Source organism: Nanorana parkeri, unplaced genomic scaffold (assembly GCF_000935625.1).
Source record: "Nanorana parkeri isolate BGI_ZX_2015 unplaced genomic scaffold, ASM93562v1 scaffold1414, whole genome shotgun sequence".
Lineage (NCBI taxonomy): Eukaryota > Metazoa > Chordata > Amphibia > Anura > Dicroglossidae > Nanorana > Nanorana parkeri.
The window spans coordinates 16,415-32,141 of record NW_017307682.1 but is presented as its reverse complement, the minus strand read 5'-3'; the positions used below and the strand labels follow the sequence as shown (position 1 = coordinate 32,141).

Here is a 15,727-nt window from a genome sequence, read left to right as displayed (position 1 = left end):
AAAATGTAGTTCAGATTTGAGCACCTCATATGTACATTTATCTTTCTTTACAGCCTCCAGAGACCAACATCTGAAGTCTTAGAAAGGAAATCCTTTCCCATGGCAGTTCAGGCTGTTTCTACTGACGAGTTAGCAGCATTTGCAGACTCGTACAAACAGAGGCCTCGGAGGGCCGACAGTCGGGGACCTGGCACAGGACCGAGGTTCGAGAGGTCCGAGTCAAGAGGAAGGTCACTCTACCAGGACAGCTCAACCGATGACTACTATGGAAAACGAAACTATAGCAGGGAAATCTTTTCAGACAATGAACGAGGCTGGTCCTTCAGCCCATCTAGGATACGAGCCCCAGAGGACAAGCACCTTCCCAAAAGGATAACTAGAATGGGACAGAGTTACGATGACGCTTACCTTAGCAGTATTCTAGAACGGAAGTCGAGGGGTATCGAGGAAACCATCATCACCCCGTCTAAGCTAAGCCTGCGGCAAAATTCCAGCCGCAGCTACGGTCGGTCTCCAACGTTCAAGACTGGAGAAGGCAAGGACCATCACAAAGTTGAGGAAGAAGACTCACTTCCTCCCTACAGCGAGAGAGAGCTTGCCAGGGCTCTCCCGTTTCGTTCAAGAGAACATTCCTATCTCAGCGCCTCCGACAAGAGGAAGAAAAAGGAGCAGCCCAGTAAAACAGTGAGAAAAGCCTTCTTTTTTTACATGAATGGGTCACAGGCCAAATGGGGTTGGAGGGCGTTGTCAAAGATTTAAAAAAAAGAGTGGGGAAGGATGTGTGTGTGTGGACATTCTTATATGATATATTGTGCCATTTCGGAGATGTTTGTGGACCATAAACATTGAAAATGCATGCTGTATAAAAAGCAGCTCTCCAATATCGCTCTACCACCTTTCGAAAAGGGACGTGTTCTTGTCCACTTTTTCGGGTATGTCAATAACACAACTAAAACGAGAGAAAAAACACATGGGTTGTTCGGACAATTCTCCATGAAATGGACATTGGGTCTTTTAAATAATGTCTCTCTTTTTTTATATTCTGTACATTTGGGCTCCAGATGTAATTGTCTTGTGAAGGCATGGTGAAAATTGGGAAATTTTGTCGAATTTCTTTGTAAAGAAATAAAACGAAATTCAGTCCGGGAGTTTCGGGCAGTTCCACTCTTTTAAGGGTGATTTTGTGGTTATTCTCTTGCTATTATGAAACTTAGATTGAACTGTAGTAGAAACTTATAACCTGCATCGTCTTTCATTAATTTAATAAAAAAAAAAAAAACAAGTAGCTGCAACAGAAGACTTTCAAATTTTCCTGACCAGATATTCTTTTTGGTGCCAATAAAACAAAAAAAACATAATTTATTATACATGACCAAAACATGTTCACAATGAAACTGTTTGTGTTGCTGCTGCATATTATTTTTTTTGTTCCCAAATCACTTTATATGAAACTGTAAGTGTGGCAGCTTTTTACATGTCGAAAATGAAAACTTTTTGAAAAATATTAAATGTATTCACACAAAAAACAAAAAAACAAAAACAGATGGTTGGTTTCCTTTCTTGTTGAATCATTAGTTATTTATCTTCTCTCTTTTTTTTATAGTTGTGTTGTTTTCCACAAAGAATGAGGGAAACAGCCAATGAGGCAAAAGGCAAATCAATATTTCACCGGCACAATTAAAGAGAAATAAAAAGCGTAATCCCAACCATCCAGTAAATTACCCCCCAACCCCAATCCCCCCCCCCCCCCTCCATATTTCATTATGTGTGTCCATTCACCTTCGTCATGACATCACTCACCGTAGCCTAAGAACGGCCCTTATAACAAAGATCTCATTAGTGTTACCTGTCTTGTTTTGGGAAATTCCACTTGGGTTGCGCATTGTGTATTGCCCTGTGTGTCGCTTGAATGCATTGATGACAAAGAAAGAAAAAAAGACGCCATTTTTTTAATATTGTAGTCAGGGAAGTCGTCAGGGATTTTCAGTTCACGTTTCCTCGAGGTCAGGGAGAGTTTTTTTTATCATTTTGTTTTCCTTTTTTTTTTTTTATCATGTTCACATCTTACTGTTTATTATTTTTCGCAGGGTGATTTCCCAAACAGAATGTCCCTCGTTGTCTGACATCGTGAAAGACTTAAGGAAGATTCTCAATTGGAGGAGGCACTGAGGCAGTCCTGGTTTACGAATGACAGAGCCATGAGCCACTGTGCTCCAAGGATTCCCTTCTTGACGTGGAAGACCTTTTAACTAGCCTATTTACCAGTGGACAGGAGACCATGTGTCTTTGGGCCTTAAGTTGGAGCACTGGTCTCCTGCGGGGTGTACAACCCAGAGTCTAATGGACCTCAAAAAAATAAATAAATAATCTGGAGGGATAAGCAGGGCATCATCACAAGTTGCTGTGATTTTAGATTCTGCAAGGACTAGCCTTAGACCAGTTTAATATTTTCTCCTAGATCAATTGATAGGGGTGATCTCTGCCTCCATGCTCCAACATTCCTTATGTCTCACACTCAGTGTTATTTTTGTACCATTAAGACCTCTTTGTGCCTCTCATTCACACAGTCCCAAAGAAGGACGAGTGGTGTCTTTTTGTATGCAGTGGGCAGAATTCATGGACATGGCTTTCGCATTTGAAATAAAAATTCATATCAATACTTGTAATATTAGAAGTGTTTTTTTGCAGATTTGTTTTTTTTTTTATTTGTTCTCCGAAAAAAATTTGATGTAAAAAAAAAAAATGGCACCGGCAGCGAGCAAAAGATTTAGTAAAGTCAAATGTTCCAGTGTACACAAGCTAAATAATACTTTGCAGGAGAATCAAAAAGAAAAGATGTGTAGATGTGTCCATTTTACTTCCTTTGCCTTCATTTAAAGTCCAACTGAACGTTCAGCTTAAATGAGGACTAGGGGGGTAAGTGTTTTTCCCCATAGTTCTCTTTAGGGTCACGGGAGCACATATACTAGTGTCCTCCTGTGACGCAAAGCTCAGTATATAGCGAGCTACAGCTCGCGGTATACTGAGACCGCCGCAGCCAGGGCGGATCCCGACAATTATGTCTGGATCCACTCAGCTTTGTGAGTGACAGCTGGCTCTGCCTATCTAGAGCTGTACCCGCCCCCTCCCCTGTCTGTTCCTCCACTCAGCGCTGGGGGGGGGGGAATCCCTGCAGGGAACCATGACTAACAGTCACTGCTCTCTGCAGGGAGATGATCGAGAAGTGAGCGAGCGATGGTCTGTGTTCGTTCACTTCCTGATCTATTGAGCCGACGTGCGACAGTTTCATTGTCACACGTCGGCTCGAACTATGAGGATGAGTTATTTTACTCACCTCATAGATCTCCTTTAAATAAGCTTAATACATTACGGGGTGCACCAAAACAAAAAGGCGCACAAAGCCTTATAGTACAACGCAGCCAAAGCCTGAGTAGAAAAGCCTGTCCCATGCCAGCATGCTGGAGAGAATGACCTTGGCTCTCTGTGTGGAGGCAACACCCCTGTAGAGTCAGAGCTAGAGCTCTGCAAAGCTCACACTCTCTGCTGATTGGAGAGCTATAGGTCTGGCTGACCATGGGAGTGGTGTCAGACCTCTGCAGAGAGAGAGACCACTGCTTCCACACAGAGAGCAAGGGATGCTGGCAGGGGACAGGCTTTTCTACTCAGGCTGTGGCTGCTTTGTACTATAACGCTTTGTAGGTCTTTTTGTTTTGGTGCACCCCGTAATGTATTAAGCTGACTGAACGTTCAGTTGGGCTTTAAATGAAGGCAATGGAAGGAAAATCAAAATCAAATGAATGTTAAATAAAAAATCATATAATAATATAAAATATTTTTTGTTGACCACTTTTAATCGCATGTCTCAGTTTTTTGTTTTTAAGTTTGTTGCAAATTTTTTGATTTAAGAAAAAACGGTTCCTATTTTTTTTTCTGTCATCTTGTCTGTGAATTTTGCGCATTTCTCTTGTTTACATGGAAACGGTGCTACTCATGTGCCCCCACCTCCCCCTTTGTTTTGTTTTTGCTTTTTATTTTCAAGAAATATTATTACTTTACTCATCATGTGTCAGTCTTTACATCTGAACACTTCTGACACTCTCATGAGAATTTTAATGAAAAAAAAATGATTTATGAATTTAATTTAAAGCTTTTTGTACCTGTTTCTGGAAGGCCTCCGGTTACACTGAATATGTTTTCGTCATTTTGATTGGCTGCTGAAAACTAAAAATGGACAACAAACTGACCAAGTTTTACGCTGACTTTAGTTTGAATGTATTGTGCTAATTCTTTCATTTTTAAATGTTAGATATTTCGTTTGGCAATCTTGATTGTAGTGTTTTTGGGATTATAATGCATATGTTAAAAATTTGCATTTGTGGTATTTTGTTTCTTCTTTTAAATATACAGTTCTGATTTTTTTTTTCCCCATCAGAATAAAAATCTCCACTTTGATTTAAGTTGCATCTCAAAGCTGGAACTTGCATGAATTTCATCGTATTGCATTACACAGTTGAACTTAACATTCTTCAGGCACTCTTTGCCGTCATACACCGATAGATGCTACCAGTGGCGTCACAAGGGGGGGTGCGGCCCGCACAGTCATTTTGCTGTCACCTCCTCTGAAAAGTCAGGCACTCGATCATGGACCCAGAGCCCGACAGCTGCACGAGAGAGGAGGGGACCCGGCGGCATACCTCATCCCACCGGATTAACGTCCCCTCCTGTAGTAGATCCCATCGCACTCCTGACCGGATAAAGCCCAAACAAAAACTGGGGGGTGCCAAAAGTGACCGCGGATGCCTCCGCACATCAAATGCAAAATACCATAAAGTCACTCGCACTCCGTTTGTAGATAGCAGTCAATCTCCTTTATTGACTGAACAATAGGGATATACCGATACTGGTATCGATATCGGTGCCGTTTCCGAGTATTTGGGCAAGTAGTCGTAATGCTCCGATGCCTAGCACGAGTACTTCCGGTATCAGGAAGCCGGGCACGCTGCCCGGTTTCGCGATTGACCGGAAGCTGGCCTCGTGAGGTAAAGTTACCTTACCTTAGTATGTGCAGCCTGTCACCCCCGGGGCCTCTCCAGCGAGAATGCGGCCTTCGTCCGGTACCCAGCAGGAGCCGTCCAATCAGGAAGCCGGGCGCCGTCTAATGACGCGACGCCCTACTATCAGATTTGCCGGGAAGCTGGCTTCATGCTCCCTCGTCATCTCATGACAAGAGAGCATGGAGCCGGCCTCCCGGCCAATCAGAAAGCAGGGCGTCGCGTCATTACACGGTGCCCGGCTTCCTGATTGGCCGGCTAGACGGCTCCGGCTGGGTACCGGACGAAGGCCGCGTTCTCGCTGGAGAGGCCCCGGGGGTGACAGGCTGCACATACTAAGGTAAGAGGGAACTTTCTTGTTAATCGGGAAGCTGGGTGGCGAGTCTTTACACGCTGCCCGGCTAATCAGGAAGCCAGGTGGCGAGTCATTGCACGCCACCTGGCTTCCTGAATGGGACTTCCGTTACTCGGTAATTGGTATTGGCGAGTACCGGAAAAAAATTATCGGTACTCGTACTCGGTACCAAAATACCGGTATCGGTGCATCCCTACTGAACACAATGTCACCCTTTGATGAACATGCATTGTTGTGTGACATTCAGATCAGTCAATAAAGGAGATTGACTGCACTCTACAAACGGAGTGCGAGTGACTTTATGGTATTTCACTTCTCTTTGACGGCACCCATCACCAAGATGGCCGCCAGCAGTGATGTGCACGTGATGTCATTAAGCGCGTGCATAATGACGTGACACCCAGGCAGCCACACTGGGTGACACCGGGCCTGGTGACGCCTCTGGATGTGACAGTAAAAGACAACCTTGTCAAACCTGGCCATGTTTTAAAGTGGAATATGAGCAAAATCAAAAATGACTTATATGGTGTGGTGTTTTCATAGAAGTTTCTGTTTTTCTGTCTCCTCCAGTAACATAGTTTTATTACCTGCTGATCCGGCCAGAAAGTCGGTTATTTTCCTGTAACAGGCCAAGCTGTCCAGCAACAGGGGCAGTAGCGGGGTTGGAACAAACCATATTAAGCTGCTCATACACTTCTTGAGCCCCTCCGGCTGCTGAATATCATAGCCAGCAGTGGGGATTCCTTCATCCGTGCTGGTTAGTGTGGACGGGGGAATTGGTTAATTTCTCTCGTTCAGTCTGTGGGGCTGAGCAAGGGAAATCTAAAGGTGCCCATACACTGCACGATTATTGTACGATAATCGCCGAAAATCCCGCGATCGTACGATAATCGTGCAGTGTATGGAAGGCGTGCTAACGTTTCTACTGTACGGTCGCACGACTTTTGTATTTCGAGCATGTTCGAAAACCAGCCGAGAATAGTACGATTTTCGGCTGGTTTGAATCATGATAGTGAGATGACTGCCGCACGGGCCGGTGTGCGCACACTGCCCGTTCAGCATTGCGGCCATCGGAAGCCCACCCCTCAGGGGGACGGGCTTGCGATGATCTCAAGTACGATCTGCCTGTCCAAGATGGGCAGATCGTACGTTTTTTAAATTACTTTACAACCCTCGCAAGACACAAGTCTTGCGAGGGTTGTAAAGTGTATGGCCACCTTTAGGCTTCATTCACACTATGCGATTTGGGATTCCCGGGGCAGGAATCCTAAATGTCCCGTTTAGCTGCGGCCGATGCACCTGTTCAGTTTTATCGCAGGGTGACCACGGCTGCATCTGTAAGTGGCAGTCCGCATGTAATTGTATCACATATATGCAGACTGCTGCATACCGAGGCGGCCGCTGTCACCCAGTCATTAACTTGCATGAGTACAGCGGCCACATCTAAATGGAACATGTGGGATTCCTACTGCTATGGCTAGCTGTACACTTGGGAAGGGGTAAGTAAAAAACAGGCAAACTGTAAGAGACTGTATGTGTTTCCTGTCCACCCACATTGTTTTTTCTGAATGTGCACCAAGCGTGGTGGTGACGGCATCCCTGACCGGTCAATCAAGATCGACGAAAACTCCAAACGCAGAAGAAAAAACAAAACGGGTCAGGATGGAAGCAACGGTAAGGGAAAGCACATCACTGGAGGGGTGGTAAGTATAGCAGAGTTTAGCTTTGCTTTAGGGCCGGTTCACAACATCACATTTCACAGCGAACTAAGATCGCACAAAATCTAATTACCATTATAATCTATGACGCTCTTCACATCAGAGCGTTGCCTTAGAGGGCAGTGCGTTGTGTTTTGTAAAACTTTCCCGCTTGCTGCATCTTATGTGCAATTTGATAAAAATGTTTGTTACATTATACTGTAGTCAATGCATGGGAAACACACTAAAAGGCCATCGGAATTTCATTGAATGCACTGGTATATGTCCATATTTCCCAACACATTCCTGAAAAGAAAACGCGTAAAACACGCCTTACGCTGCAACACATTAAAGCGGACCTTTACCTCCTTTCACTACAAATCACATCAGCTTGCGGCTCTTTATGCTGATATGAACTCATCTTTCATTCATAAGTTACACAAACATTTTTTTTTATTTTACTTACAATTTCTTTTTTTGTTTTCTACTTCCTGGTTCTCTTTACATTAGTGATCTAATCTGTGCCCCAGCGTTGCATCCTGGGAAGGTTACATCAGCAGAGCATTTCCGGGAATTCTCATCTGTAATCTCACGAGATCTCAGGGAAAGGCATTTTCCTCCCCTGAGATGATGGGCATGGTCACATGTCCTGGTCACATGTGCCAGAGTTCCAGGAAGTATAAAGGGAGATCTAGTAATCTGCCCTTAGTAAAAATGGCCGCTGTGAAAAGAATGGGGAGGAAAAGAAAACTAAGGTGTGTAAAGAATAAAAAGCCGGCAATTATCTAGAAGTATCCGTTTGTAGATTGTCATCACTAAACATGTCTAAAGGTGTCTTTGTTGTCATTTTAAAGATATGTGTAAAAGTTCCTCTTTAAATGTGTGCCAAAAATCATTATGTGCGTTGCAGGAAACGCGTTTTATTTTTAAACAGGTCCTTAGTGCTATTGACAGATTACATCATGCATGTCATTTTTGGTTTTGCCCGGAGTCCCAGTTTAAAGACACAATCGAAAAACCTTTATACATAATTGTTCCTTGACGCGGACACAGCTTTGCAGAGCCGGTGTAATGCAAGTCCATCATCTCCCCAGTCTAAGGGCCGCAGAGATTGTCAGCTGCCCCAGAACTGCTGAATGTACCTACAAAACATAGGAGAAGCATGAGACATTTTATCTGAAGATATGATTATTATTATCATTGTTGGTATTATTATTATGATACAGGATTGATAGAGCACCAACAGTATGTGCAGCACTTTACAAAATGGAGGGAGACAGTACAGTTCCATACAGGAGGGCTCTGCCTGTGACAGCTTACAAACTAGTAGGAGGGGCGCGTGATACAAAAGGTAATAATTCTATGGGATGAGTTCATGGAAGAAGTATGAGGACAGTTATTTTTTTTTTTTTTTTATTCTTTATTGACTGAGAAAAAAGTCAAATACAAAAAACCATTGTATGTGATTACAGAGTATGGGCATAAATTCCACAGAACTCGTAATAAAACGGATTACTCCGCATCAAGGTAACATAACCCGACTGAAAAATAAAACACATCCGAATAATCATAACAGCTTAGTACAGTCGTAGGTGCATCAACCGTCCCATTCAGCCGTAACAATTCTGTACATTAAGGCTCTACGACTAAGTACTATTCTCGGGAGAAGACAGTGTCTCTTAGTTGAAGAAAAGGTAATAGCAGAAAAAAGTGGGAAAGGGTGCAGAGGGTCGGGTCCCAGCCGGGTCCCACGACATCCACCAGGGTCTAGGCGCCCACAGAAGTCGAGCGCCCCCTTAGTTATTCCCGGGGCTTACAAACCCTCCAGGTTCCTCATGGCAACCCCTGGGACAGAGTCCCGGTCAAACCGGCTTGTGAAGGTGGAGGGGAGTCCCGGGCAGAGATTATGAGGACAGTTATTATGTTGAGCTGGGACAGGTTTCCCTGAAGAGATGAGTTTTCAAGGATCGCCTAAAAGGTGGACAGAGTAGGAGATAAGCAGACAGATTAGGGTAGGGAGTCCCAGAGGATGGGAGACACTCTGGAGACGTCACCGTGTGTATCCCAAGCATGTTTAAATTCACTTACTGTTGACAGACTCACTACCTCTGCTGGAAGTCTGTTCAGCATCAACTACTCCTTCTGTACAATAATATTTTCTATTATTGGTTTTGAACTCCTCCTGCTGCCAGTTTGAGGTCATGTCCCCGTGTTCTCAGCTTCATATTGCCGTGATCACTAGTAGGGTCATTGCTTAAAGGAGAACTATGAGGCGAGTGCTTTCCACTCCCCTCATAGTTCTAGCCGACCTGTGACAATGAGACTGTCACAGGTCGGCTCAGTAGATCGGGAGGTGAGGGAACACATACCGGCGTTCGCTCACCTCTCGATCCTGTCACGGCTCTCTGCAGTGACAGGGGAGGGGCTGGATTCCCCCCGCTCCGATCCGCCAGCGCTGACTGGCGGAACGGACGGGGGAGGGGGCGGGTACAGCTGGCTCTGCCTATCTAGAGGCAGAGCCAGCTGTCACTCACGCAGCTGGGCGGATCTCGACATCGATGTCGGGATCCGCTCCGGCTGCGGCGTCTCAGTATACCGCAAGCTGTAGCTCGCGGTATACTGAGCTTAGGGTGACGGGAGGACGCTAGTTTGTGTCCTCCCGTTACCCTAAGGAGAACTATGGGGAAAAGCCCTGACCCCATAGTTCTCCTTTAATATGAATGATCAATAAAGATTGCTCGAGGCCTGATCTACAATTCCCTGGGATTGCCGTGACGCAGAACTTTCATGTTTCACTCACACTAAAGCCGGCCGTACACCTATAGATTCTCTGCAGATTTTCTATGGTCAGATTCCTCCATCTACGTCCAGAGTGTTAGTCGGCCCCGCTGGCTCTCAAAATACCTGAACAATCTGATTGGATGCCGGCATTGTTCAGGCGTTTAGAGAGCCGGCGAGGCCGACTAGCAAGATAGTGAAGCTTGGCCCAGCGGGAGATTCCTCCAACCACACAGTGTAGCGTAGATGAAGGAATCTGCAGACAATCTCTAGGTGTATGGACAGCTTATGAAAAGCAATTCTGTTGCCGCTACAGAACCGTTTATGTGACCCGGCCCTTGGATCAAAGCTGGACTCCAGGCAGATGGCAAAGACACAAAAGAATGCAGCTTTGTTCTCAGCAATACAGTATTATTATTATTTTTAAATACAAGAAGTGTAAATTTGTCCTGGTATCAGCCTCTTGGCGTCCCTGTACAGCAAAGCCCAGACAAGAAACATGCTGATAGTAAGAGAGAGCAGAGAGATGGGCTCATCAGTCTGCTGCTTCTCCTTTTACTATCCAGTCACAGGCTGGGGGAGGTACAAGACCTGTTAGTGTTACTGAACGGCAGCAGAGAACAATCAGGTCTTCTACCCCACTAAACAGCTGTGCTGTGCGGAAGAGCTGTGCAGATCTCAGGACTGGATGGGCAGGTATACAAATCCTTTGCCAGACAAACAGTTCCCATGTATGTGTTTCATCTGCCTGCCGGGGGTCCAGCCTTAAAGGAGAACTATGCTTTTCACTCACCTCATAGTTCTAGCCGACCTGTGACAATGAGACTGTCACAGGTGGGCTCAGTAGATCGTGAGGTGAGCGAACACATACCGGCGTTCGCTCACCTCTCGATCCTGTCACGGCTCTCTGCCGTGACAGGGGAGGGGCTGGATTCACCGCTCCGATCCTCCTGCGCTGACTGGCGGAACGGACGGGGGAGGGGGCGGATACAGCTGGCTCTGCCTCTAGATAGGCAGAGCCAGCTGTCAGTCACGCAGCTGGGCGGATCCCGGCACAATTGTCGGGATCCGCTTCAGCTGCGGCGTCTCAGTATACCGCGAGCTACAGCTAGCGGTATACTGAGCCTAGGGTGACGGGAGGAAGCTAGTTTGTGTCCTCCCGTTACCCTAAGGAGAACTATGGGGAAAAGCCTTAACCCCATAGTTCTCCTTTAAAGCTATGGGATATCTTATTATACACACAGATGTAAACATAAAGCTTTATTTGTTTAATACCGTACATAAAGTGTTCATAAGTTTAGATTGACATTACAAGATCAGCTATGAATATAAACGAATGAGTCATCAGTCACAAAACATTATTATGTAATCCTGTCTATTATATTTATTGCTGAAGGTATTGGAAGGAATGTGTTTTCCAATTTATTTTATGATCTATTTTTATGAGAACAATTTCCATATTATATATTTACTGGATATCACAAGGAAAACAATTGCAGCGCGCAGCTTCCTGTGCTGGGATGTCACATAGTAAACTCACCCAGTGTATATCTAAAGCCAAAAAGACAAATGTGATATATTACAGCTTCCCAGTCCTTAGAGGTGGCGGCTGCATTAGTTTTCTGAGAACCTTTTCTGCATAGGTAAGAGCCTTCCATTGGATAAGTGTTATGATCTGGGGTTGCTTCAGTTGGTCAGGTCTAGGTTCAGCAACGTTATGGCCCCAAAAAATGAGGTCAGCTGCCGAGCTGAATATACTGAATGATCAGTTCTTTCCATCAATGGATTTTTTCTTCCCTGATGGCACATTGGGAATATTCCAAGATGACAATGCCAGGATTCCTCGGGCTCACATTGTGAAAGAGTGGTTCGGGGAGCACGAGACATCATTGTCACACATGGATTGGCCACCACAGAGTCCAGACCAATTGAGAATTTTTGGGATGTGCTGAAGAAGACTTTACGCAGTGGTCCGACTCTCCCATCATCACTATAAGATCTTGGTGAGAAATTAATACGACTCTGGACTGAAATAAATGTCACATTGTATAAGATTATCGAAACAATGCCACAGCGAATGTGTGCCGGAATCAAAGCTAAAGGCGGCCCAACTAAATATTAGCGCATGTGACTTTTTTTGGGGGGGGCCAGGCAGTGTATGGTGTCTCGTGTACCAACATTCTCCAGAATTTCACACAAACACAAAATATTTTTAGTTATTCAAAAAATCAAAACTATTAATTATTAGACGTTTTCTATTCCAGCTCTGAACTAAAATCATTTAACCAAAATCAATTTCATTTTTATGCATTTTAACTAATTTTATTAATTATATAATTTATTAAGTTTCAGCTGAATAAAGGCAGTCCCCGAGTTACATACATCCGACTCCTAATTACAGACGGAGGCTATTACTGTACAGCAGGGGTAGTTGTAATGCTACCGCGCTCGTGCCGACAAGGAGTGCCCGCCATTTTGGGTCTGGTGCGTAGTACTGTACATCTTGTTAGATCTTCTTCCGGGTCATTGTGAGGTTTTTACTGCTGTCTGTATCCTCATTAGAAAGATTTAATCTCACTTCCTGTCCTTTGCGACAACAGGAAGTGAGAGGAAATCTACCCCAAGGAAGGGAAATTCACTCCTGTAAGAGTGATCATGGGGAAAAGGTGTCTCCACTGAAGCTTTATCACCAATCCTTGTTTCCAATTTTCAAAATCCAATTGTCACAGGGACAGAAAGTGAGGTGAAATCTTCTGAACGGGGGCACACACAGCAAAACAAATATTACAGGGGGTTAACGCTTCCCTATGCTATCCAAAACAAGAAAAAAATTTACCTGTTCCAACTTACATACAAATTCAACTTAAAGGAGAACTATGAGATGAGTGATTTTCACTCACCTCATAGTTCTAGCCGACCTGTGACAATGAAACTGTCACAGGTCGGCTCAGTAGATCGGGAAGTGAGCGAACACATACCGGCGTTCGTTCACCTCTCGATCCTGTAACAGCTCTCTGCCGTGACGGGGAGGGGCTGGATTCCCCCCTTCCCGCTCCAATCCTCCAGCGCTGACTGGCGGAACGGACGGGGGAGGGGGCGGGTACAGCTGGCTCTGCCTCTAGATAGGCAGAGCCAGCTTTCACTCACGCAGCTGGGTGGATCCAGATAGAATTGTCGGGATCCGTTCCGGCTGCGGCGTCTCAGTATACCGCGAGCTGTAGCTCTCTATATACTGAGCCTAGGGTGACGGGAGGACGCTAGTTTGTGTCCTCCCGTTACCCTAAGGAGAACTATGGGGAAAAGCCCTGACCCCATAGTTCTCCTTTAAAGAACAAACCTACAGATCCTATCTTGTTCGTAACCCGGGGACTGGCTGTACTTGTACCTAGCATGCTTTCACCTGGCCCGGTATGACATCCGGATGAAAGGTTTACTTCCTTTGGACGATCTTCCTTCCTATTAAATATTTATGGACAAGTTTGATTTGTTTTCTGGAATATTGCAATCTGTTTTACTATAAGCAGACAACAACAAAAAAACAATTTACATTTCCGCTGGTTCCAAAAATGATGAAAATATAAACAGTTCATGTTATTTTTTTATTGGTAAATGTGCCGGAACTGTTCTCAGTGGCCGGATCTATCAGTAACGCAAGGGCGCGTGCTTCACAAGGGGTAAGTACTTGGATGTGGAAAAATACATTTGTAAAAAAAATGAAGAAATAAAAACGATCGCTCCCCACTGCCATAAGATTGATGTATATATACGGTGTCCGGGCTTCTGCTTCTTGAAATAATTGTATCAGATCCGTTTGCTGGGGGAGACAATTATTTTTGTACAAATGTATCATTTGCATCATTAAAAAAAAACTGAGGGGAGAGAACAAGTTCATTGTTAGAGTGTACATACACTTATAACACATTTATGTCCTTGGAGGTCATTACGATTTTTCCTTGAAGTAGATCTGAAAACAATCACTAAAACCCCATAAAAGTTTCAATATGATCATTTCATTTTAAAGGCTTTTACATCTGCAACTTTCATAAGAGAATCTCTGGTGATCCCGCCATGACGGTCCTTGCTCAGGCACTTCCTGTTATGGCTGCAAAAAAAAAAAAAGGTCAAAACAACTGGACCTGCTGTATTTTTTCTTAAAGACGTTTCGCTGGTCAACCGACTAGCTTTCCCGATTCAGAATTGAGAAAGCTGGTCGGATGTCCAGTGAAACGTCTTCAGGAAAAATACAGCAGGTACAGTTGCCTTGATTTTTTTTTTACAGATACACCATGACCTGGAGGAATGAGAACCTTCACAGACTTCCTGTCCCTCAACTGTGCTCCTGCACTGTCATCCTGTCTCCCCTGGTGAAGACTACAAGTGGCCCTGCTGACCCACATTGCTCAGGCACAGCCCTCCATTAGTGCAAACAATGACATGCAACCGCTGCTGGAGCGAGTGCATGTAGACAGGAAGTGGCTGAACGGGGCTGGAGGACATCAGCAGCCAAATGCAAAAAAAAAAGATGAAAACAATATTTTATGGAAAGAAAGCACCCGGCGAATGTTTATAAAAACATGATCCATTAGCAAACCTCGGGGCATATTTATAAAGCAGTCAGTGGGATGTTCACTAAACATTCACAGGGGTGAATCAATGACTCATTTAAAACATGTACTTGCATGATTCACCTGCAGTGAATGTCTGTTGAATGTGAGATTTACCACTTTATAAATATGCCCATAAACAACATCCAGCCGGGCCTTGGATCTACTTTACATCAACCCAGAAGAGCTCCAGCTTGGTGACCCGTTGCCTTGGGATGACAATAGAACATGCTCTTTGAGGCATGCTCTGGGAATCCCGGTGTACGTACAGACACAGAGAGAATATAGGCAAAGATCGTGTCTGAACTCTCCCAGGACAGACTTGTTTTCTCGCCTCTAGAAATACTGCCTGAAAAATGTCTTTGTCTTGTAACTGTGCACAGGAAGCTAGATGAAGAGGAGGTGACAAACATTACCGCTATGCCACACCGGGGACCCCGAGGAGGGCAAAGCTTCATGTATTATTATTATGAGTACGCCCTTGTATGGTGTGCCTGAACCTTAAAAGGGTCTATTTAAAACCAATTCACAGAGCCATGAACTCTACGAATCTTTCTGAACATTTGTTTGTGTGCAAATAGCTGCAAAAAGGAACGTCCTGAGACATGTATGTCATGTAATACTGTATCATGTCCACTAGATGGAGCTGATAAACAGAACAGTAAGTCCACAGCGCTCTACACTTGGTGATGTAACATTACACATGGAATTGCTGTCATTTCAGCAACCCCCCCCCCCCCCCCCCATTGGAAGTTGGGGCATTCTCGGTCAGGAGTGTGGTGGGATCCCCTACATGACTGTACTAGATGGAACTGAGGAGCATAGGATATAAGTAGTGTGAGTGTAGGCATATATGAAAGATTTCTGTTTATTCCAGCTATGTATTTATTGCAATCACTTCAATGTATTTAATATAAAATCTCCGTCTGTCCTTGTACAAGCCTCCTGGCATGTCAGCACTCAGACTGGAAGAGGAAAGGGCAGCACTGTTAGCCAGTCAGGTGTTACTACTGCATTGCACAATGCTTTGAATCAGGGAAATGGAGCTTCCCGGCTTGGAGGAAAGAACACAGAGGTGACCCCTGCAGGTCTTGATTGTTTCTTCACCGTTCAATCACAGTCGTCACCAAGCTGTATTGGCTTGATCAAAGAAAAGTAAGAGGTTAGGACCTTGTATGGTGTCTGGCAGAGGTACCTGGATTACAAAAACAGAAGAGAAGTGCAAATATTTCCGCAGGTAAG

The 15,727-nt window shown here is 44.6% G+C and overlaps 1 protein-coding gene across 2 annotated transcripts in view; it reads left to right on the top strand.

Annotated features, from left to right (window-relative positions):
* Positions 1 to 2,628, top strand: part of ILDR2 (immunoglobulin like domain containing receptor 2) — a 226,641-nt gene extending 224,013 nt beyond the window's left edge. Inside the window, exons 9-10 of one of the 2 annotated variants that reach the window (XM_018569870.1) lie at positions 54 to 684; positions 2,088 to 2,628. In XM_018569870.1, the coding sequence (XP_018425372.1) occupies positions 54 to 684; positions 2,088 to 2,123 (667 nt within the window). In that variant the 3' untranslated portion in view covers positions 2,124 to 2,628. Of the gene's footprint in view, positions 1 to 53; positions 974 to 2,087 lie in introns of those variants that run through there. The other variant, XM_018569869.1, reaches the window with a different exon arrangement.
* Positions 2,629 to 15,727: the final 13,099 nt, after the last annotated feature.